Source organism: Alternaria rosae, assembly GCF_020736505.1.
Source record: "Alternaria rosae strain MPI-PUGE-AT-0040 chromosome Unknown BKA58scaffold_8, whole genome shotgun sequence".
NCBI classification, from domain to species: domain Eukaryota; kingdom Fungi; phylum Ascomycota; class Dothideomycetes; order Pleosporales; family Pleosporaceae; genus Alternaria; species Alternaria rosae.
The window spans coordinates 650,964-671,860 of NW_025763577.1; the positions used below are offsets into that span (position 1 = coordinate 650,964).

General features: G+C 53.0%; 5 protein-coding genes across 5 annotated transcripts; 1 reads left to right on the top strand and 4 right to left on the bottom strand.

Annotated features, from left to right (window-relative positions):
• Positions 1-65: 65 nt before the first annotated feature.
• Positions 66-3,187, bottom strand: BKA58DRAFT_389775 (eukaryotic membrane protein family-domain-containing protein). The gene is made up of 2 exons (XM_046170777.1): positions 902-3,187; positions 66-855 (listed from the first exon to the last, which is right to left on the bottom strand). The coding sequence occupies exons 1-2, from the start codon at positions 3,125-3,127 to the stop codon at positions 208-210; spliced, it is 2,874 nt and encodes a 957-aa protein (XP_046022524.1). The 5' UTR covers positions 3,128-3,187; the 3' UTR covers positions 66-207.
• Positions 3,188-9,507: 6,320 nt separating this feature from the next.
• On the top strand, positions 9,508-11,666 carry BKA58DRAFT_224465 (kinase-like domain-containing protein). The gene is made up of 5 exons (XM_046166314.1): positions 9,508-9,771; positions 9,848-9,970; positions 10,030-10,141; positions 10,191-10,395; positions 10,443-11,666. The coding sequence occupies exons 1-5, from the start codon at positions 9,729-9,731 to the stop codon at positions 11,640-11,642; spliced, it is 1,683 nt and encodes a 560-aa protein (XP_046022525.1). The 5' UTR covers positions 9,508-9,728; the 3' UTR covers positions 11,643-11,666.
• A 1,960-nt stretch (positions 11,667-13,626) lies between these two features.
• Positions 13,627-15,441, bottom strand: BKA58DRAFT_343444 (uncharacterized protein). Its single transcript, XM_046168382.1, has 3 exons — positions 15,329-15,441; positions 14,331-15,276; positions 13,627-14,252 (listed from the first exon to the last, which is right to left on the bottom strand). Exons 2-3 carry the CDS (start codon positions 15,011-15,013, stop codon positions 13,955-13,957), a joined length of 981 nt encoding a protein of 326 aa, XP_046022526.1. The 5' UTR covers positions 15,014-15,276; positions 15,329-15,441; the 3' UTR covers positions 13,627-13,954.
• A 906-nt stretch (positions 15,442-16,347) lies between these two features.
• BKA58DRAFT_224489 (uncharacterized protein) lies at positions 16,348-18,528 on the bottom strand. Its single transcript, XM_046166317.1, has 3 exons — positions 17,835-18,528; positions 16,761-17,778; positions 16,348-16,701 (listed from the first exon to the last, which is right to left on the bottom strand). The coding sequence occupies exons 1-3, from the start codon at positions 18,385-18,387 to the stop codon at positions 16,443-16,445; spliced, it is 1,830 nt and encodes a 609-aa protein (XP_046022527.1). The 5' UTR covers positions 18,388-18,528; the 3' UTR covers positions 16,348-16,442.
• Positions 18,529-18,950: 422 nt separating this feature from the next.
• BKA58DRAFT_224494 (SWI-SNF complex subunit) lies at positions 18,951-20,896 on the bottom strand. The gene is made up of 2 exons (XM_046166318.1): positions 20,102-20,896; positions 18,951-20,012 (listed from the first exon to the last, which is right to left on the bottom strand). Exons 1-2 carry the CDS (start codon positions 20,623-20,625, stop codon positions 19,061-19,063), a joined length of 1,476 nt encoding a protein of 491 aa, XP_046022528.1. The 5' UTR covers positions 20,626-20,896; the 3' UTR covers positions 18,951-19,060.
• Position 20,897: the final 1 nt, after the last annotated feature.

Genomic DNA, 20,897 nt, shown 5'->3' on the forward strand with positions numbered 1-20,897 from the left:
GATCGAGAGTCGTGCCGCTGCCGCTAGCGTGCTGCAACATCAATATAACCTCGGCAGGGTTTCCCGCTGGTATGCAGCCCCTCACCTAAATGAAGGTATCGTTGCGAAGTGCTCTCCAATAGAGCAGTCACTCGGTGGAGGAATGGACATGATCTTGAATAACATTACAATGAGCCAAGATGATTTGGAACCTATAACAACCTAAAATCACCAAATCCTCTTAGCAACCATGGCATACCGACTAACATGCCCAAAGCTGGTCCCCCTCTCCCTTTCCTCCTGCTCCTTCTTCCTACCTTTCTCATCCCTCTCCCTCAACCTCTTCAGCGTCTCAGGATCATCATCATATATCACCTTCCTCTTCTCCTCATCGACATCCACAACGCCCCAGCCCCCGATCCTCTTACCCCCCGTTTCGACGTTCATCTTCTCCCGTTCCTGCATACCGTAGTACCGTTTGCGGCTCACGGATAGGAGGAGCATGCCGAGGATGAGTTTGAAAGCGAGGAAGATGAGGTAGCCAACAAGAAAGACGATTAGCATGGTGGAGCCGGCGATGAGGTCGTCGAGGGTGTAAGAGAGGGGGTTGTACCAGGCTTGGGAGGGGATGCCGGCGCCGAAGGAAGAGCGGCCTAGAGCGCGGCGGAAGACGTGGTCGATGTGGGCTAGTGCTGCGGTCGTTGTGGGGGAGGATGTCGGGTCCGAAGACAAGGATGTGGATGTTGTATGCAGGGGAGGCGGCATGTGCATGGCGATAAACATGTGGTAGGTCTGGATGGCAGCACGGATGAAGAGACAGGATAGCGGTATGACTGGCAAACCAAGACGTCGTGTCAAGTCCGCATCAGCAAAGGCCTGTGAGGTGTTAGTGAGCATGCTGTAGAAGATAGAGATGGCTTACATTAGAATAGTAGTCCTTTGCCAGAACGTCGAAGAACTTGCTATACACCTCTGGCTTGTACTGATTGAACTTGGTGATGTACGCATGCTTCAGCCAGTCGACAAACATCTCGCTGCCCAATACCAGCAGAAATGGATTGAGTACCTGCGCGATGTACTTCGGAAAGATGGTAAAACTCATAGGTATAATACTCGTAGCCTTGAACGCGGTCGCAGAAGACACATTAGCAGATCCAGTAAACATGGCTGTCCAAGATGTGTCGCTGCTTTGAATGCTCAAGCCACCAACCTCGACAACATTACGCATAGCGATGATGAGAAGCATGAGCCAGAGCTGGAAGCGCTCTACAATGTCTGCGCATGTGATCTGGAAAAGGTTCTCCTTTTCAAACTTCTTGAACACCGTGCCCTTGATCTCGACGAATTGGTTGGACATCAAGAGCGTCAGTAGTGCGTTGGAATAGGAGTTGACGGCAACGTTCAGCGTAATTACTTGGTAAAATAGCGCTGTAGCATGGGCGACAGTGTATACCAATGCGAGTGCAAACATCCCAAATGGACGGAGGACCTTGCTCCTGCCGTCGGGATTGCGATCTAGTGTCTCGCGGGAAAAGAGGCATTCCAGCACATCTTGACCGACGGCTGAGAGCAGGCGATCACAGACCTCGAGGACGTTGTATATTACGTAGAGCTTGATGGCTGACTGTCCACGAATGCCATGGTACATGCGACTGGCATCGAAACGCATCAGAACGAAGCAGCTGGCAATGACCAGTAGACCTTTCAGTATGTCTGCTTTGTGGCTTGGTTGTAGCGTAGAAGGCGTTGACTTGGTACGGCGGTGACGGAATCGGGAGTTTCGAGGCCGGCGCGCTCTGAGCTCATTCATGTCTGGGAACTTGAATGTCGTAGACGTCTGAGGATTCTGTCTAGCTGTGGTGCTCGCTGAGGGAACAGTTGAGGAAGATGGCTTCCGCGACATGGACGGAGGCACCTCCTCGGCAGGAGTTGGTAAGGGCGTAGGGCCATCAGTCTGCTTCCTGCGCTGCCAGAGGCGAGGAAGACCATCGTAGACAAAAGCCCAAAGATCGCGAAACTCTTTCACGATGACCGAGCCCCACCATTTGACCAAAATTGCAATGGCGAGCAAGAAGCGGAGGGGCAGAATTGTCAAGACGTGCATCCATGCATCCAGACAAGCAAGTGCTCCAAAGCCCAGTATGCCCTCGATCTTCAGCGGTATCCTCAGGAAGTTGAGCAACCGCTCGTACTTAATCTCAGATGATTCGTAAGGAAAGTCTGTCGTCGCTGGGCGATATATGTACAGTGGAGAGGGGCGGCTCGCGGAGAGTTCCAATGAGAGAAATGTGGGCATCGACATTGGGGGTAGCGGAAGAGCAATTGGTGTCGGAGAAACCTGCTCGCGTATCTCACGTGTCTCCTTATGTCGATCTTGGCCCTTGGACGCGCCATCTCTATGGTCCAGACTCAATGGCGGAGGAATATGCCTGCCATGCCGCCGGTCCTCTGTCTCTTGTGTCTGGTTATGTGTTCGGGATCGCGACCTTGACGTGGTTCTTCGTACGAGCGAGGGCGTGGTAACGGATCGTGAGGAAAGCACCGGGCGGCCGTTGCGCAATTCGGTTGCAGGTGTCTTGATCAGAACGACTTCCTTCTCTCGTGGACCATCCCGTCCTCTGGAGCCCTTCTCTCTCCTAGCCTCGCCATTTAGCTCTACCGGTCGCTCCAGCACGACACCCAAGAGCTTGTTGTTGCCCTGCCCATCCCCAACTTCCAGCGGTGTGGCGTCTTCCAGGTCGTCTTCGAGAATCGGCGTGGCTGCTCGGATGGGAATGCTCGCAGGTTCGCTCGTGAGTTCCTGAATCTGGCGGGGACTGAGTTTGAGTATCTTCTCGTGCTCCGACACGCTGCTCCTCCGCCGCCCATCTCCAGGCCGCTTGATAGGCCGTATCTTCTCGCTGGTGTCCGAGAGGACAGCTTCTTCGTGCACACTGGGCCTCCTGCTTGGCGCACTGGAGCTGATTGCGCTGTTTGGCTCGGCTTTGGCGCCATTCGTCATGTTCTGTAGTGGTTCCTCACTTTTGGCTTCATGGGCGCGGCGGGCACTCGGAGGTGCCACATCGTCCGGTTCAGGCGTCGAGGAAGGCGTGGGGAGCTGGCCCGTCGTATGCGATTCACCGTATATCCGTGTTTCGGCCCCGTTCATGGCGTCCGGAGCTGAAGTTGCTGGTTGAGTGCATCGTGTATTGCTCCTCGTGGCGCTGGGTAGTCGCGACGTGTTGATGTTTCCTCGGTTCGATCACAACACTAAGCAAACCCCCCGGCCACCACCAACCTCCAACAACACATTTGGGTGAAAGCGCCTCTATCACTTAATCACATAACAAAGTTTGAGGAACATTGCGCGACAAATCCAACGGGCGCCACCTGTCGTTCACGATTCGACTCGCCAGCAAGGCGACCGTATTGACTTGGGCCACTTGCTTTCGCCTATCGACGACGATGCGATGACAGCGAAACGGATTCTTGCCAGGACGAGATAACTCACAGTCTTGGCAGTTCGTAGCAGCGGTGGCAATTCACAGGCATACATTGAATGTTGGTAGAAGCCAACGCTCACATACAGCACAGCTCCAGGTTCGTATCTCTCCTACCTCTGACGGAAATCTGCCTCACCAAATATGAAACAACGCAACCCCGCCAACCTGAATGATAGTCTCAGCGCTCCAGCTTCTTCGACTAAGGACCAGATCAAGAAAGGCTGGACGAGGTCAAGCAGAGCCAATCCTGAGCAAAGAGAGGAAGAGGGCAGCCGCCTCTGGAAGCCGAGATGAAGATCTTCCCAGTTTCCCATGGTGCCGATCAAGAAGAGCAAGGCTTACACGCAGAGCAAAGAAGGAAAGCGAGATAGTTCCAATCACCGAGCCTACCATACTTCTCACTGGCAGTCTCGACATCTTTAGCGAGACTGACAAAACCCGAGAAATCTTGGTCTTGTTGTGGGCAAGATTTACGGCGGTAGACTCTACACCATAAATTGTTTTACCAGATAAGAAATGGAGAGGGATGTACAAGGCGAATCGTCGCATTGCGCTTCGCACCGTTCCGCTCGACCAGTCGCATTTTCCCGCCCCAGATGTGATTGGAATGGTGTCTCGACGATCCGGAGACGTTCCGGTCTACGAAATCTCCGTTCAAGGCTCGCATCCAGACCATCTCAAACGGCCTTTCTTGCGCAGATCCTGCCTTACTCGAGTGCACATCGTGCAACGTATATGCCTGCTTCACCCCATCTGCACGCCCTACCCGAACCGCAACCCAGATCCTAGGTTATCACCAGCCTATTCATCAAGATAAAAGAAAGATGGTACAGTTTTGCTGTACGACATTCGTATTCAACCCCGCAAAGGGCGCTATCTGATTAACTCACGTCCCTTCTAGGTTCGATTGACTGCGCATACAGTCGAATCCATGTCCGATTGCGCCGTGCTACCCGAGCCTCGTATCCTTACACAAGCATGGAAAGCTACATACAGTAATGGGCGTAGTACGAATAGACTCGCTCGGGATCTGGTACAGTCTTGCATGGGTAGCTAGGTGCGAGGAACCCTGTGTGTGGATAAGTGTGCAGCTGTCTATCCACGTTACAGTCACACCACACAGCATCTCGCACCGCAGCTTGTAGTCGGATGACATACTAAAAATCGAGAAAACCGCTAACATCGATAACATCGAAACGCTCATCCTCGTCTCAAGAGCGAAAGACTTACTTTTGCGGAGCTATACCAAACTCATGGTATGCTGCCTTAAAAAAGCAAGTCGGAACCCGCATTCATGCCCAGGCAGCTCGTCGATCAGCACCCGATCTACGATATCCTTCATGCACAACACCTTCAGCTTCTTCTAGAATCGCCACTGGGGCGCATGGCGGAAGTATTCTTCCGTCCAATACAATCATGGTTGGCAGTGGGCAGATCGCCATGGACGGCACGTGCCGCATGGCTGGCTGTAGGCTAGCTAGGGCTGAACGTATGTGGAATGTTGGGGGGTTTACCCGATGATAACCCGGACGGTCACTGTGACAAGTCTTTCTTCTTTGCCCTCCTTCCTGATCGATCGCCAGGAGGGGCAGCTTCAGGTGGAACTGGGTGTCTATGATGCTTCGACTTCAGGATGCGGACATGGAACATTCTTCTCTTTGTGTGATGAGTACGAGTGATGCTAACTTCTATTTGGTAGAAACCGCGAGGTAAGCGAATGTGTCGCTGTGGTAAGTATGCTTGCTCTCCACATACGAGCAAGCCAATAGACCTGGACCGTCAAAGCCCACTTTGTGGCAAAAGGACAGCCAGCATACTCGAACACTGAGGTCCGTTCGAACTGGGACAGACGCAGTAGCAGTAGCACATACCTTCAACTTCCGGTCAAGATACGGTGAGTCGCCACCACCCTCCCTTGCCCGTCTTAGTCTCGCGTTTTTCGCAGCAGAGATGCTAGCGGTAGCTGGCTCTACGCGGGTCCATGCAGATACGGCAGCGCTCGCTACACATCACTAATCACAGGCGTGCAGTGCGTCTGCTCTCGTTAGAAAGATGGTCTAGAACGAGTATTACACAAAAACCTGGTAGTGTATGAAGACGCAGCTTGCGATTTCAACGTGCAATCTGAGTCTGCAAGCCTATTAGGGACCATGGAAATAGGGGGAGAGCCGGATGCTACGTACATCTCGACTTCGTACCGTGAGGAGTGACTCGCTACATGGAACATGTCCACATATAATATGGATATACGAACGGAGAACCAAGGCATGAGACATGTGACAGGAAATGAGCAAGGCCATGGCATCCAGAACTTTCCTTCTCAGTGCTAGATAAAGTGCCCATGTAACAGCAAAGAGCCGCTCACACGCTGCAGGAACATCGTAAACAGTGCGAGCGCAACCAGCCCCAGAAGAGTTTCAGAAGCCAGGCAAGCCAACAGCTCAGTAGCATAATGTCCCAACATCAAGTACAAGAACGTTATCTTTTTCGTCATCTTTTGCATACAAATCCGGTACCATAACCGACAATACACAACCGTTTAGCTGCCCACTAACAGACAACCCAACCAAGTCGCCTGAGGACAAAGCCTAGACCTTCTTCCACAGCGCACCACGCGTACCATCTTCCTCCACCTACACACACCACTGTGTCAGGGCAGCCGGGCTCCAATGCCTAGGCAGAACGCAGCACGCGCCTCCTGCCCTGTATGCACCTCACGCCATGCTTGTCAATGTCGTCGGCTCACTCTTTCTCGTCATGTCATTGCACACCTCATCCGTATACTTGCCGCAAGTATCTGCAGACCGATGCTTTTCCGCTCCGCAGCATCCGAGTAATGTGTTTGTAACATCGGTTCAATATCTAGCGTAGCTGATAAAACAAAGGTGGGTTGGATGTGCGCGTGGTGGTATGAGTTGCGATCTGCGTACGCGAGCGTTGTGGATAGTGTGCTGGAGGTACAGATTGCGGGTGGTTGGTAGTGTAAATTAGGAGAAGCGGGCTTTTGTTCTCTAGTATCTGGTGCTTTCTAGTTGAGGTTTTATCGATCACTATTCGTTCATTCTATTCCCCTAGTTTTGTGGCGATGGGCTTGGTGAAAAAGATTGCCTGGACTTCTTGAGAGGCGGACTATTTGCCGATGGGTTTATGCTATTGTCTAGGATCTGACCGGCCCCTACGGGTAAGTCGTGCTGTTACACCCACTAGTTGTCGACGTGCGGATATATTTTGCGTGCAAAGTAGCTGCTACAAGTCTGTCAATGTTGTTGCTTGTTGTTCCTCATATCAAGTCGTTGAGGCCCTTTTCACCTCGATGTGTTGCTCACAGTGCGATGCCGTATGCTGGCACATAATAGTAGAGACTAAAATAGATCGCGCCCTATTCAAGGGGAAAGCTATGCATCTCACCTGGTATGATAAGTCGTAGAAGCCTCCAATAATTGTAGATCTTCTGGCCTACTTCTTCCACCCTGGTGTAGGCTGCAGAGATCCGTCCAGTTCTTTCCTTGTATGTTGTACTCGTGATCGTGTTGGCGGTGTGTTCCGCTTGTGCGGATATGGACAGGGTATGGACGATCTATCCTCCAATACCGGCGTTGACTCTTCTCTGACAGTTTTCTGGGGGACATGCAAGCCACAATCATCGATTCTTTTGCCCGACAATACAGCGATCAGCACGCCTTTTGCTGTGCTAGAGCATGCAGACTATCGTTGTACAGGAATTCATCTGCAACCGCTTCGAACTCGTGCGTACAAGGATATCCATAGCTTACGTGCATGAAGTGGAGGTATTGCACCTAAGCGATGTAGGGGTGTAAAGACACTTTTCTTCAGGCTTTTCAGCCACGTGAATGGCGACATAATCGACTGCTCCAATTTGGTTCTGGGGAAGGCTTCCAGCAGCTTCTCCGCAGCATGCGTCCAGGCACTGCAGGACCACTCTGCGCGGGAGGTTATTCAAACGCCACACACTGTTATATGTAGTCCGTGCCAACAGGCTCTGGTTCCGATGGCGCTAAGAATAGGCAAAAGCACTGCTCGCAGGGCGAGCTCAGCTGGAATGTCGAAGATAAGTGCTTCACATCCTCTGGGTGGTCCTTAGATGCATAATAGCGCTAGTACGAGACTGGAGTTCCCGGATGTGATGCATTCGGTAGTCAGCATTGCGGGATGTAGATCCAACCAATGAAGGCAACGGAGGACCACCAAGGGGCTCTTGACGCCCGCTTGTTGCAGATTAATGGATCCTTGTATTAAGCGAGAGTCGCTGGTGAGGGAGCTCATCGTGATCCTGATGTTCACGGTATTCGAGATGGTTGTTCCGCCCGAGCGCATATCTGTAGGGCTGACACCCAAGACACTGGATAGCAGCGATGGATAGCCGTGACACGACTGACTGGGCAGACACTGGACTCCTTCGCGGGTGCGAAACCAGCAACAAGGACTTGGGAACGGGGAAGCTGTGGGTAGAATACCGTTCCTCAAAGATTGGCTGCCAACGCATAGGGGGCTGCGTCAGGAGTTTGCTGTGCCGCATGCAAGTAGGATGAGCGTTCGAAGGGTTGCCCTGGCATTAAGGTACCGACACGAGGTATATGCGTCTAAGGAAATGAGCCACAACTGTAGCCGGAACCAAAGGTGATTTGGAGACAGCACTAGGGTGGGCGCACTGCAGTAATAGGGACTGACGAGGCTGAAGAAACCCACCTGGCTGCATGAAGCACGCAGTAGCCGCGTGGTTGTGTCCACACTGCTGCACGCTCGGAGGAAGCGGAAGTCTTCTAGAACGCGCGCTCTTTAGCCTGGTGTGGGTGTAGTCAGCCGAAACTCTGTCTTCACGCGAACAGACACGTGCAACCACTGCAGCGGAGCGCATCCGCGAAAGGGTCTATCGTCTGTGCCCACGGTGATGAGGTGTCGTGCAACATTATGTCAGTGGGAGGAACTGTTCGGGCCGGGACGGTGGTAGACAGGGATTTATGCATGCCGACTCAGAAGGTCCCGAGAACAAGAGTGCCATGACAATGATGCCGTGGTAGTGTTCGTCGCGAGGGGGTGAGAAGTGAGAGTTAGTGCAGGTCCCGGAGAAGGCGCGAGGGGCCGCCAAGACTATTACGCCTAGGGCGAAGAGGAGAGATTTGAAAGTTTACACCATGTGCCGCTCGTCGCGTCGTCGAGGTCTGCATGTGAGCACTGGCTCCTGCTATCCCCGTCTGCATTGCTAGGGTGCACATATCTGACGAGCTTGGCGACTATTTGTTCTCTTCGACTTTTCGTCGAGGCTGCGCGAAGGATGCCAAAGCAATTCCGCTTGACGTGGAGTGGACTCGGCGGCCTGAGTACCCGCAGCTGGCTGGAGGCAGAGGTGGTCGCCCGTCGCACGGTTCTACGTTGGTACCTAGTAGAAGAAAGCGGGTCTAGAAAGAAGAAACTAGGAGGCGCCAATCGGCGCCGGCTCCGCGAGGGCTCTCTGGGGTCTGTCAACGACGACGAAGTGTGTAGACAGGGCAACATCGGCGAGAGGGCCGTTTGCTGCGAGGGTCGACGTGATGGCTGCAGAAGGAAATTGTCACGAACGCCGGACAAATGCATCGCGTGCTATGACTGCGCAGCGTCCTTGTGGTTGAAGATGTGTTTCAGCACATGTCCGAGCTAAGCTAGGTAGTGCAGATCAGACGGGAGCAGAGCAAGACGACGACGTCCGTCTCGCTCAACCCCGGAAACCTGGGCTCAGATAGAGTGCCGTCCCGTGACAGCTGCCCGCGTGGAAGACCCGTGGATTCCAAGGTTGCACATGGCAGACGGCGGGCCAGTATAAGTCCAGGCATGCTATGGCGCTCCATTATCGTGCGGCCAGGCATTGTGCTGTGGCTGCCACGCCATGACTCTAGGGAGCGTCGACGCTTAGCTCTGGGGGGGTTCGGTCGCCTTTGATAGCCACTCGTGTGAAAGCAAGGATGCGACTCAAACGTGTTACCCATGCTAGTTCCTGCCGACGCTAAGGGCCACGCCTGCGAAACGTGCCTCTTCAATCCTGTCGGGCCCTCCTTTCGACGTGCTGCTCACTACCATCGCGAGCCCTCGACCTGTTGCTTCTGCCTTAATAATCCCCGACTACCCGCCCGCCCAAGCCTGCCATCCTGCCCACCGCCGCCCGCAACCACGGCCCCGTCCCCACCCGATCCCCCCGGCCACCTCTCCCAGTCGCCTGATGCATTACTAGACACGCATTCCCATTCTCCAGGCAGTCTGCCACTGTAGCATCCAATGGGTCAGAGCAACGGCAAGCCCGTCGTCTTTACCGACCAAGGTGCGTGCCGTCACATGAGAGATGCATAGATGGATGCATAGAGAAGAGAAGGGCATCACGGACTAACACGCAACAGTAAACCTCAACCACTTCCGGCTGCTGCGAGTCGTTGGCAAGGGCGCATTCGGTAAAGTGCGCATTGTCGAGCGCAAAGACACGGGCCTCACCTTTGCGCTCAAGTACATACGAAAAGATGAAGGTTCGTCCATGTGCACTATGCATCATCCCAGCACTACTGGAGCTGACGTCGTGTCACAGTTGTACGCTCGGAAAGCGTCCGCAACATCATTCGCGAGCGGCGCATGCTCGAGCACCTGAATCATCCCTTCCTCTGCAACTTGCGCTACAGTTTCCAGGACATTGAATACCTGTACGTCATACTTCCCAGGGACGAGTTGGCACACCGCTGACAAGGGCAGATATATCGTGGTCGATCTAATGAATGGCGGTGACCTACGCTTCCACATCTCGCGAAAGACATTTACAGAGGAGGCTGTGCGCTTCTGGATAGCCCAGCTTGGTTGTGCTGTGCGCTACATCCACCAGCAGGGCATCGTGCACAGGGACATCAAACCAGACAACGTGCTGTTGGATTCCGAGGGCCATGTCCATCTGGCAGATTTTGTAAGCTTGGTCCTGACTATGTTCCCGTGCATCGCTAACATCCGCAGAACGTCGCTTCCGACTTTGTCCCCACCAAGCCGCTGACGAGCAAGTCCGGCACGCTCGCCTACCTCGCGCCCGAGGTCTACGAAGGCAAAGGATACTCATGCGAAGTCGACTGGTGGTCACTGGGCGTGCTCTTCTACGAGTGCATCTACAACAAGCGACCCTTTGAAGCCAGCAGTCACGATTCGCTTGCCGCCAAAATCTCCAAGGGAGAGCCCACGTATCCCGTCACCAGTCCGCCCGTTTCCATGCCCTGTCTACATGCCATCAGCTCGCTCTTGGAGAAGAACAGGAAGAAGCGCATAGGCGCCATCGGATTCGAGTCCTTCACAGATAATCCCTTCTTCCGTCCCATCGATTTCATCGCCTTGGAGCGCAAAGAGATACCGCCCGTCTTTATCCCGTCGAGCGACAAGACCAACTTCGATGCCACCTACGATCTGGAGGAGCTGCTGTTGGAAGAAGCACCGCTCGAGGCAAGAGCGCGGAGACAGAAGCCTAGAGAGGCGCTCAAGGACGATGCCACCGAGCAGGAGATCAGGGCTGAAGAGCTGCACAGGATGATTGAGACCCTTTTCGAGCCCTTCAATTACACTACCGCTGGTGACCAACGAACGCCTGCCGCCGTCGCAGTCGTAGATCCCCAAGACTCGGTCGGCGGCTCAAGGACAAGCAACCAAAGCGCACCGGACCAACCTCCCACTCCATCAGTAGATCCCTGGGGTCGCCCAGTCGCGAACAATCCCCAAGACGCCGAAATCTATCCCACCCGCTCCGCCACCACCGCCCGATCGACGCAATCACCTAATGGCAGCCCTCCCCTTGCTACCAACATACTGAACCAGACCGCCAACACCGGCTCACCCACGTCACAACGCGGCGAGCACGTCGACTACTTCCCCAACGACGGCTCCGAAGTTCCCACGCCCTCCTTCTCCCGTCCCATGAACAACCGCCAGCGAGGCTCGCAGCGCAGCATCAGCACCAGCGGAGGCGTACAGGTAGTTCTCAACGAGACCGGTTCTTGGACTGAGATGGCTAACCAAAGTTCCGCCCTCGTACAGAAAGATGCCCAAGCTGAGAAACCCTCCGGAATGCTCGGCTTCCTCAGTCGCAAAAAGGGCCGGGACAGGAGTCCCAAGGCGAAAGAGAGGGGTGTGCTGGGTAAAGAAGGCGCCAGAGTCATCATCAGCAATACTTGAGATGTCTGCTCTCTTTTCCTCACCTTTTTCCGCCCGCACGCTTTCTTTCACGTCACGCCGCACAAAACGCCCTTTCTTCCAACGAGTTCCCTTGCTGTAGATGTTTTCTCTCCGGAAGACCTTTCTTCTTCGAGGTCGATTTCTTCTCTCCTGCGTGGCGTTTCCTGGCGTGTTGTCTTGGGCTTTACACATGTCAGCCCCCCTACATCATCAGCGACGACGCTTCGAACATCATGATCGTCGCTTTCTCTCCTTATCCGACCGCATCGAAGTTGCATAGTTCCACCACCCTGAGAAAAAAGAGGTGTGCGCGAAACGGGCGTTGTAGGCATTTGTTATTTTTCTTATCACAGAGAGAGACCGCGGGACACATGGGGCAGCTCTTGCCCCGTAAGCACAACGAATGAAGAATGAGATAAGGGTATAGAATGGGGAGAAGCGATGGGAAGAGAAGAGAACAGAAGGAGCAGATGAGGCGTCGGCTTTTTCCCTTATCTAAAGAGAAAAGTCGCGCTGTTGTACATTTGAATATGTGTGGATATAGAGATGCCGGGACGCTGAATGCATGGGCTATGGGCAACGCTATGTGCCGCCGCCGTGGGATCTTATGAGTGGAGATTATGCTGGGGATGGATGTTGTATTCGATAATTGTGCGCGGAACGTTAAATACCCATATTCCTACTCTTCATATGCGCTTCCCCTGGATCTCGTTCTTCCTTGACTTCAGGTTCTTCCACCTTGCCCTTTCCAATCCGTCTACGGCACCGTTTTACGTGTCTGTTGAAATTATCTTTCCGTCGGAAGATCTTGGTAGGTGTTGAGCAGCCGGGTATGGTGCACTGGTATGTCTCGTCGCTGCCGAGGAATTGTTGGTGTACGTTGCGTTTGTGACGCTTCAGATCTGCGGCTAGACCGAAGGAGATGCCGTTGCACAGGTTGCATGTGTAGCGAAGGTTATGTGTACGGTTGTAGTGATTTCTGGGGAAAGTTAGAAGAGGTTTTGGTGGGTGGGTCGGTGGGTAAATCTTACTTTAGAAGACCTCGGGTTCGGAGGGTTTTGGGGCAGTCTGGACATGCGTATGGTAGCCCTGTCTCGTCTTCGATGTTGCTTGGTGTTGAGTTCAGGGTCGGTGGCGAATTTGAAGGTATAAGTGCAGACCTAGGTGCTGATGGCATCCCCGATACTGTATGTGACGAGATCTCCTCGACAATCACGTGTTTGCCTTGCGGGTCAGGCGAGGCTGTGAACACCTCAAGGATATCATGGCGATCACCGTATAGAATACTTCGTCGGTTCGACAGTCCTTCTCCATCGCCGGTTATCCACGGTGGATTTTGCGACAGTTGTCTAGTCGCTTTAGTTGACGCTTGTATGGCAGGATGAGCGACAAACTTACTCATTGACGTTTTCCTCTAGCTTACTTGCCACCGCCCCTGTTGGCCGATCATCCTCTGATGTTTGACTTGAACCTGAGTCTGGAAGGTCACTTGAATTGATGGCATTGTCGGCTGACGAAGATGACGTGTCTACAAGTGACAATGCTCGGACAGTCTCGCTTTCATGCGGGTGCGTCAAGTCAGCGAAGTCTTCGTGCTCTACGCGCTGCGGCTGTGGTGATGATGTTCGCTCCGCTAGGTGAGCAAATATGACTGGATTAGGTTTGTATTCCACATCCCATGGGCTAACTCCTTGCTCTTGATCACGTTTTGTCTGTTGATACCCGCGCTTGCTACTTTCTGACTCGCTCACATATCGAGCAGGTCGAACTGTAATGGGCAGTGGATCTGCAGACACTTTAAGGACATCGTTAGCCCTATATGATCTGCTTGAAGGTGAGAGGTCTTACATTCGTTCACTGGCAAGTGCGTCAAGTATGTGTCGTCATCTAGTCCCAATATCTGCTTCGGGCTCAAGATAATGTCCTTGTTGTTTCCTGTCGACCCAGTCAGAGATTCGACGGAACTCTGCTTCTTTCTTCGACGATTTGTCCAAAATAACAATGCATAACATATCACAATGACCACAGGTACTGTGACGCCCACAGCGATACCGATGATCTGGGCTTTGAGCATGACTGCTTCAAAATATGGCAATGAGATGCTGAGTGTGATCTTCCCGTTGTAGAGAAATAGATGGGAAGAGTAAGAGAGACGGTGGTATTACTGCAGATATATGAAGGTTCCTCTGCACTACACGAGGCATACTGATATCGCTTGGCACGGGAACCCGCCCAATCATGACTGCAGGTGGCTTTCAGCCTCACCATCAAGCTATTTATAATCTATCATGCTGATAGCGCAGGCAAGAACTTCATTCCATATCCAAAGCTCGTTCTTTCCCTTTCGCACTTCCCCTATCAGCACTCGCCACACCCGCCGCTCTCGTCTCACAGCTCCTTACATGTCTCGCAAAGTTGTCCTTACGTTTCCATTCCTTGTTTGGCGTCGGACAACCAGGTACAGTACACCAGGACCGCTTGTTCGAGCGGAATAAGTCCGCATGTACCGTGTGTTCGTGGCGTTCGAGATCAGCTCTTACCCCGAAGGGGCGCAGGCAGCTGGGGATGTCGCAGACATAGCGGAGATTGTGTTGGCGATTGTAGTGTTTTCTGCAGAGATTGAGTTAGTATGAGGTCGATGAGATGCCACGGGCCTGTTGGGGTAAAGAAGGTAGTGAAAATACGCACTTTTGCTGGCCTGGAGTGTTGAATACTTGTCCACAGTCTCGGCAGGTTAGTTTATTATCTGAGGGTGTAAAAGGGGTGGCTGGAGACTCAGCGCCTAGGGATTGTGTCGTGATTATGGATGAGTTTGGTGAAGTGCTATGAGTAGCTTTAGATGCGAAACTCAGTTCTGTTCTTGCTGAGTCGGGCGTAGATCTACTCGACTGCGGGCTGGATGCGGTCTTCGAAGTCCCCAGAGGTGATGATTTGGGTGCCAATGTACGTGGATTGGGTCGTCGTCTTTGTCTCGAGCGATCCTTGGGCATGCAGTTGTAGCTACCGGCCGACTCGGCGTCTGTGTTCTCGGTATCTAAAGGGCGTAGAGCGGGGCCTGCTGCTCTCCTACGAGGGGCTGATTTGTGAGAAAATGCGGGATCGAATGTATGAACCGGTCCTGCTGCTTGTGGATGTCGGGAGTCGCTTGAGACCTCGTGCGTCGCAACTCTACCATGATGATGAGAACTCTCCGGTTGATCGATCTGCATGTTCATCTTCTCGTCCGAATCATGTAGTTCGTGACCATTGATTAATGGCGATGCAGCATTGCTTTGTTCCGTATCGATCAACATGCTATCGCTCTGTGGTGTTGGCTGGCGCATGAAAATCTCGACAACATCGGGGAACGTAACCGTGGGTTGCATCTCCATCTCTGGTATAGGAAAACCGAAGTCGAACGAGGTGCTGTCGTTGGCCTGCTGCACCTCAGTGCCCGGAAGATATGCCTCCCTAGGTGATGTCCTGTGTAGCCTGTTCGACGGGGTGGCAGATGTTGGATAATACACAGAATTTGGGCTAAGCTCGACTTCAAATGGATTTACATGAGTCGGTATGATATTTTGGTTTCGAGCCCTCTCCAAATGATCACCGTTTCGAAGAGTGGGGGGAGCGACACCAGAAGCTGGGAAATTGCCTTGTCATAAATCGTCAGTGGGCGCTTCAGAATGAAAAGGACTCAAACACACCTGGTAGCTCCAGAGGAGTTCTTTCATAGTATGGAAACACTTGCTGTGGGGTGTCACATTCCTTTTCTTTGGAAGAATCGGACCTTGCCGCGGCTGTCGACGCACTCCTGATCTGCTGGCGCGAGATGCGGCTGATGGGGCTACACTCGATGCCGCCTCGTCTTAGGTTACGGGCATGTGATTGGATAGCCTTTTGGAAAGGAACGAGTATCCGTTGGTCGGGACATCCGAGGCTGTTGTCGTCCTCTAATAACGTGGTCGTTATATATGGAGCCGGTTGTGGAGATGCTGAGTATCCAGGTGGAACCTCTTCTGACTCTTGCAGCTCGCATATTTTACGATATTCCCACTCAGGCTTTGCGTCAAGCTCTGACGGCCGCTCCCATGATTGCTCAGGTATTCCCGCCGCCCTCGTCCTCTTCCGCCATATAAAGAAACACACTGTTCCGATAGCGAGAACAGCACAGGTGACTGCCACGGTGATGCCAATCACCACCGAAGGATTGTTGGCTGCAGATGAGGCTCGTTTGTTACGGGAAGGCGCAGCGCGCAACAATGCGGAGCGGACAGCGAAGATGATGGGGGCCATCTCAACTGTGTAAGGGTAACGTGGAAATGGGAAGTTATTTTAGGTAGACTGAAAGCAGGTGCTGCTATAATTATGAAGTACCTAGCAAGAGCATGAGGCTGAGTGAGGCATACTCAAGTACTGAGTTGAGCCAATCACGGATGCAGGTCGTGCCAACTCGAAGGACTCCATTTTGTGCATATGCAAATGCAGATTGCCCTCATAAAACCAAGATCGATGATATCTATCCTGCCTTCTATTGGTACATACCGTGAGAGGTGATATATGCGCGTCGCCTTTGTGGAGAATTGCCCTGCGATATAGTTCCAGAGACGCGCAATGCCCACGTATAGCCATATAAAGGGCGCTTAACAACGTGGGCGGATGGATGTATCGGTGCGCCTCCGATGGAGCATGAGCCTATGATTGACTCGAATTGACGTCCTCCAACTACACTCGTTATGTCTCACCAGGCCGCATACAGGTCTTGGTCGGTGCTCGGCTCGTACGCCTCAGCGCAAATGTCGCCCTTGTACCCGTCCAACTTCAATTTCTCGTTGCATTCGCTATACCGATGGTCTTCTCACAACGCTGTACATGCCTTTTGAAGTTATCTTTTCGGGCGTATGTCTTTCCCGGAGTCGTACAGTCGATGTTTGGGCATCTAAACAGTTTCGCAGGAATGGCGTGAGTATCATATCGGTGAACATTATTTTCGTGCCGTTGGAGGTCTGCTCGTAGCCCGAACCTTGAGTTGCAAACTGTGCAGGGGTAACGGAGGTTGTGTTTACGATTCTGATGGTTTCTGTAAAATCTTTTGTTAGCATAGGTATAACGATTGCTTGTGCATCAAAGATTACGTACCTCCTCAGGCCTGGTGTTCGAAAGCTAAGGTGGCATAGAGGGCATGGGAACGCCGTATCAGTGCTCATTTCGGTTGATACTGAAGGAGACACTAAAGCCTTCGCTGGTGTCGACACGCTGGGTGGTGATGAAAGCGGTGATGCCTGCGAAGGAAGATTAATCGCGCCGCTATCCGTCCAGGTATGGGAACTCAACGAAGAGGCGATTGCGATGTCATTGTCGAGGCTACTTGAGGGCTGAGTCGCTGGTATGATCGCAGCAAAGTTGATGAATTCGACCGTTCCAAGCTTGTCCAAGCACCGTTCTTTACCTTTGAACGGTGAAAATTCTCCAGACGTTGCTGTGACAGGTGATATTGATTCTACTGAGAGCTCTGATGTACTAGATCCCAGCGAATGTACCGTATCATCCGAAGATTCAGTCATGATGGGATGAAGTGTCAATAAGGTGCCGCCTGGATCAAGTGTTGTGGGAGTTGCGCATGGGGCCGGGGGATCGTGGAGCCTGATCGCATTTGAGCGACTCATCCCAATGCAGTCCTCGGACGTTGACAGCATTTTTGAATTTGGAGCGCATGCTGTGCCATGATCGACGTTCTGTTTCGGTGTGGTTTTTACTGAAGATGACAAGTGAGAGAATATAACCGGGTTGGGCTGGTGCTCCACATCCCACGGATTGACACAGACATGTTTGTCAAGATCACACCTCCGGAAGGTGGACTGTTCCGTAACTTCGCCTTCTGTATTTTTTGTTACGATCGCGCGGCTTCGCCTCGGTCTGCTAAAGGCGAAGTAATCAACAGTATCTTCACCATCGGATTGTGGCGGGTGCAATTCTGCTGAAGTGCTTTCTGGCGGACAATGGTTGTAGGTGGATCTATCGGGCCTGAAGTCCTGAAGCCAGGCTTTAGAGCGTTCACTTGATTGTAGAGTTTCGTGTGAGTCTCCAGTTCCGAGGAATGGCGTTTTAGAGCCCGACGCTACACCCGCTGGAGCTGCGGTCAGCCATGGTGCTTTACCTGACGTCATGTCAGCCTCATGTTCTCAAGTTCAATCAGATGTTTGGAGCACTTACGACCATGCGACGTTATTTCGTCCAAGTACGAAGCATCGTCGGTGCCAAGGATCCGCTTCGCATCTACCACAACTGGCTTCTTATCCACTGTCGATGAATAGCCTCTTTCTATGTACTCCTTTTGTTCTTGCCGAGCAGCGGGGAGTTCAATAATGGAGAAGGGATTAGAAACACGAAAGTCAACGGGGGGTTCAGATTCAGCAAAGCAGTAATTGGCCAACGGACTCTGGTCTTCAAATTGCAACTCGCCATAGTGAGCCGCATCTTGTGTTTCCGACGGCTGACGACCTTGTTCTCGACCAGCAGTGTAGAGATCCTTTGCGCGAGCATGGCCTTTTTCCGCCTTGTCCACAACCGACGTAGATAAATTCTTTGCTTTCGTGAATATATGGCTCCCGAGCAGACATGTCCAGAAGATGGTGAGGAGGAGAAGCACACCGACGATGCATCCGATAACAATTCCCGCGATTGCGCCAACACTGAGCTCATTTCCAGTGGCGGTGCGTGGCTGAAGCAACCTCGGCGTATGGTCGATTGTTGGTAGAACAGTCATGGCGTGTAGAGGTTGGTTGGTGGTCTCTACGCTAGGAACATCCGTGAAGCGCCCTCACAGTGTTGGGGTTATAACAAGGCCAACGGGAGCTGGAGGCATAGTGATAGCAACCCATACACCCAAATCGGACGGCTTGGAAGATGCGGTCTGCAGGATAATTTTACGATGTGATTGAGATGATGTGAAGAGGTCTGCATGCGGCATGGCACACGGCTGAGAAGAGCTGGAGGCATACTGATTCTGTCAGGGCTTGTCATTGGACAATCCGCATATTGCCGTACTTCAGCCTCGTAGTATCTGCATCTGACACCGAGACGTTACACATGCCGGGTAAATGTCGCTGGGTTGATTCGTGCTGCAGAGGTACCAGATACAAAGATCACTCTGACATCTGGAAGGTGGGAGATCGATGACTAACCCCACTAGCTGCTTCCAGCCGAAATTAAACCACATGGTCTCAAGTCACATCGCAGGTCGAAGCTGAGGAAGCAACTAATCTTTGGGTATCGAATATGAACGCCGTCTTTTCACGCGGCTCTCCATAATGCGAGCGCAAACTCCTACGACCTAACAAGAAAGCCAAAAAAGCAGCAAGGCATCAAGCTCCTAGTCTTTTCAAGGTCTCGGTTTCCAAGAGCTGAATTTCCAAAGCCTGAGTGTCCAAGGCCTCTTTCTAGTGCGGCTTGATGCTGGACCTGGCAAGCCACAAGGCCACGCTCTCCTTTGCAACCTCACTACCCCATACGCCATCGGCTCCTCCTCGTCGCCATTCCTCGCCAGACACGTCTTCGCCGCCACCTCGGGTAGCCTCGCCGAGTAGCACCTCCAGATCGCGCTTCTGGCTGGACAACCAGCGCTTGAAGAAGGCCACGGGGTCCTTGGACATGCTGGTGAAGAAGGCGTGTTTCGCCTTCGACTGTCCAATGGCACCCATCAACAGCACGAGCTGCTCGTCAATCTTCTGGATCTCTTGGAGGGTCTGTATGCTATCTGGTCGGCGGAGGATGTCTTGGAACAGCGGCTGCATCGGGTCTTCGAGCGCTACCTGGACATCGTATACGGTCGGTTCGGAAGGGGTCTTGCCAGAGTCAGCAGCGGGCGAGATGTAGTCCTTGTCCACACGAATCGTGTACTGTAGTTGGATCGGTGGGAGAGTCGTGAGGTGTTGCTTAATGAGCTGGGGCAGGTTCGGGAAGAAGAAGTGGTCCTGGCCACCAAACAGGGCCTTCAGCCTCGCGTCGCATGCAAACTTGCGCTCGTCGTCTTCTTGTTGTAGGTGCTGTGACCTCGCGTACTCCCAAATGCCCATAAGCACACCAGCGCGGTCCTCCTCATCGGTGTCAAGCAGCTCGGCGAGAGGTTTGCTCAGGCGAAAGACTTCGGGATTTTGGTACCGCTGTAGATTGATCGTGATGTTGATGTTCTCGTCGCCCTTGCGCTCAAACTCGAGTTCGCTGAAGTTGGCCTCCTTCGCAGTGGGGTTCTCGGGTCGTTTCCATTCAATTTGCGTAAAATTGTCGGGTTGTAAGCTCTTGGCGCGGTCGAAATCGATGTTGATGGACGTGAAGTAGTGCGAGAACTGCTTGGGCTTTGCGGCTGGCTTTTTCTCTGCTCCATCTTCATCCCTAAATACTCGTCAGTTTTGCTGCAGGAATTGACTACGCGACGGGCACGCGCTTCAACTAGCGCCATCGCAAGGAAAAGGTTGACATACATAGCATCAGCGTCCTTCTCGTCCTCCTCATCCTCCTCGAGACCTTCATCGCCCTCGTCGTCGAGCAGGCGACCTTGGATCTTCACGCGGTATGTCGCGTTGTTCTCGCCGTCAAAATCGAAAGCGTCCGCGTCGAGGCCGGTGCTCTGCCAAGGCTGGTTCTCGGCGGTGTTTGATATCCATATGCGCATGGTGCCGTAGCGCGATGCGCGCGAATGGTGTTTTGAGTCCATGACATCCAGCTTCTTGCGCATCATGGTCGCATCCAGCGTGCGCTCGACCTCGCGCAATTCCTTGTAGCGGGCTACGGCATCGCCGATGCACACATCTTCTACGCCCTCGGGGATGTTCTTGTCGGTCGGGTTTTTCGCGATTCGGCGCATCTTCTCGCGGCGTTCAGCTTCGGCGCGCTGCGAAGCCTGCATGTTGGCGTTGTTGTACTGCGGTTGCGCAGCCGGGTGCGGAGCGTGGACAATGGGGCCTGGGTTGCGAAACAAGTGAGCGAGGTCGTTCCTACTAATCATCGTCTTTTACGGAAGGTATGCGCAGGCGGTCGGTGCGATGGGGCGTGTTGGGGAAGCTGTGGTTGGCAATGGGTACTTACCTGGTCGCCGAGATGGCGTAGCTGCATTGTGCTGTTGCGGATAATTATATCCCCGTGCCTGATAGTTCGGTTGCATGTTGCAAAATGTGCGAAAATGAACGGCAGCGAAGTTCGCGATGAAAGCGCGTCAGTGGAGATGGAAGGTGGATAGGATGGTAACTTCTTCGAGACGCGTCGAGGTTAGGTACGACT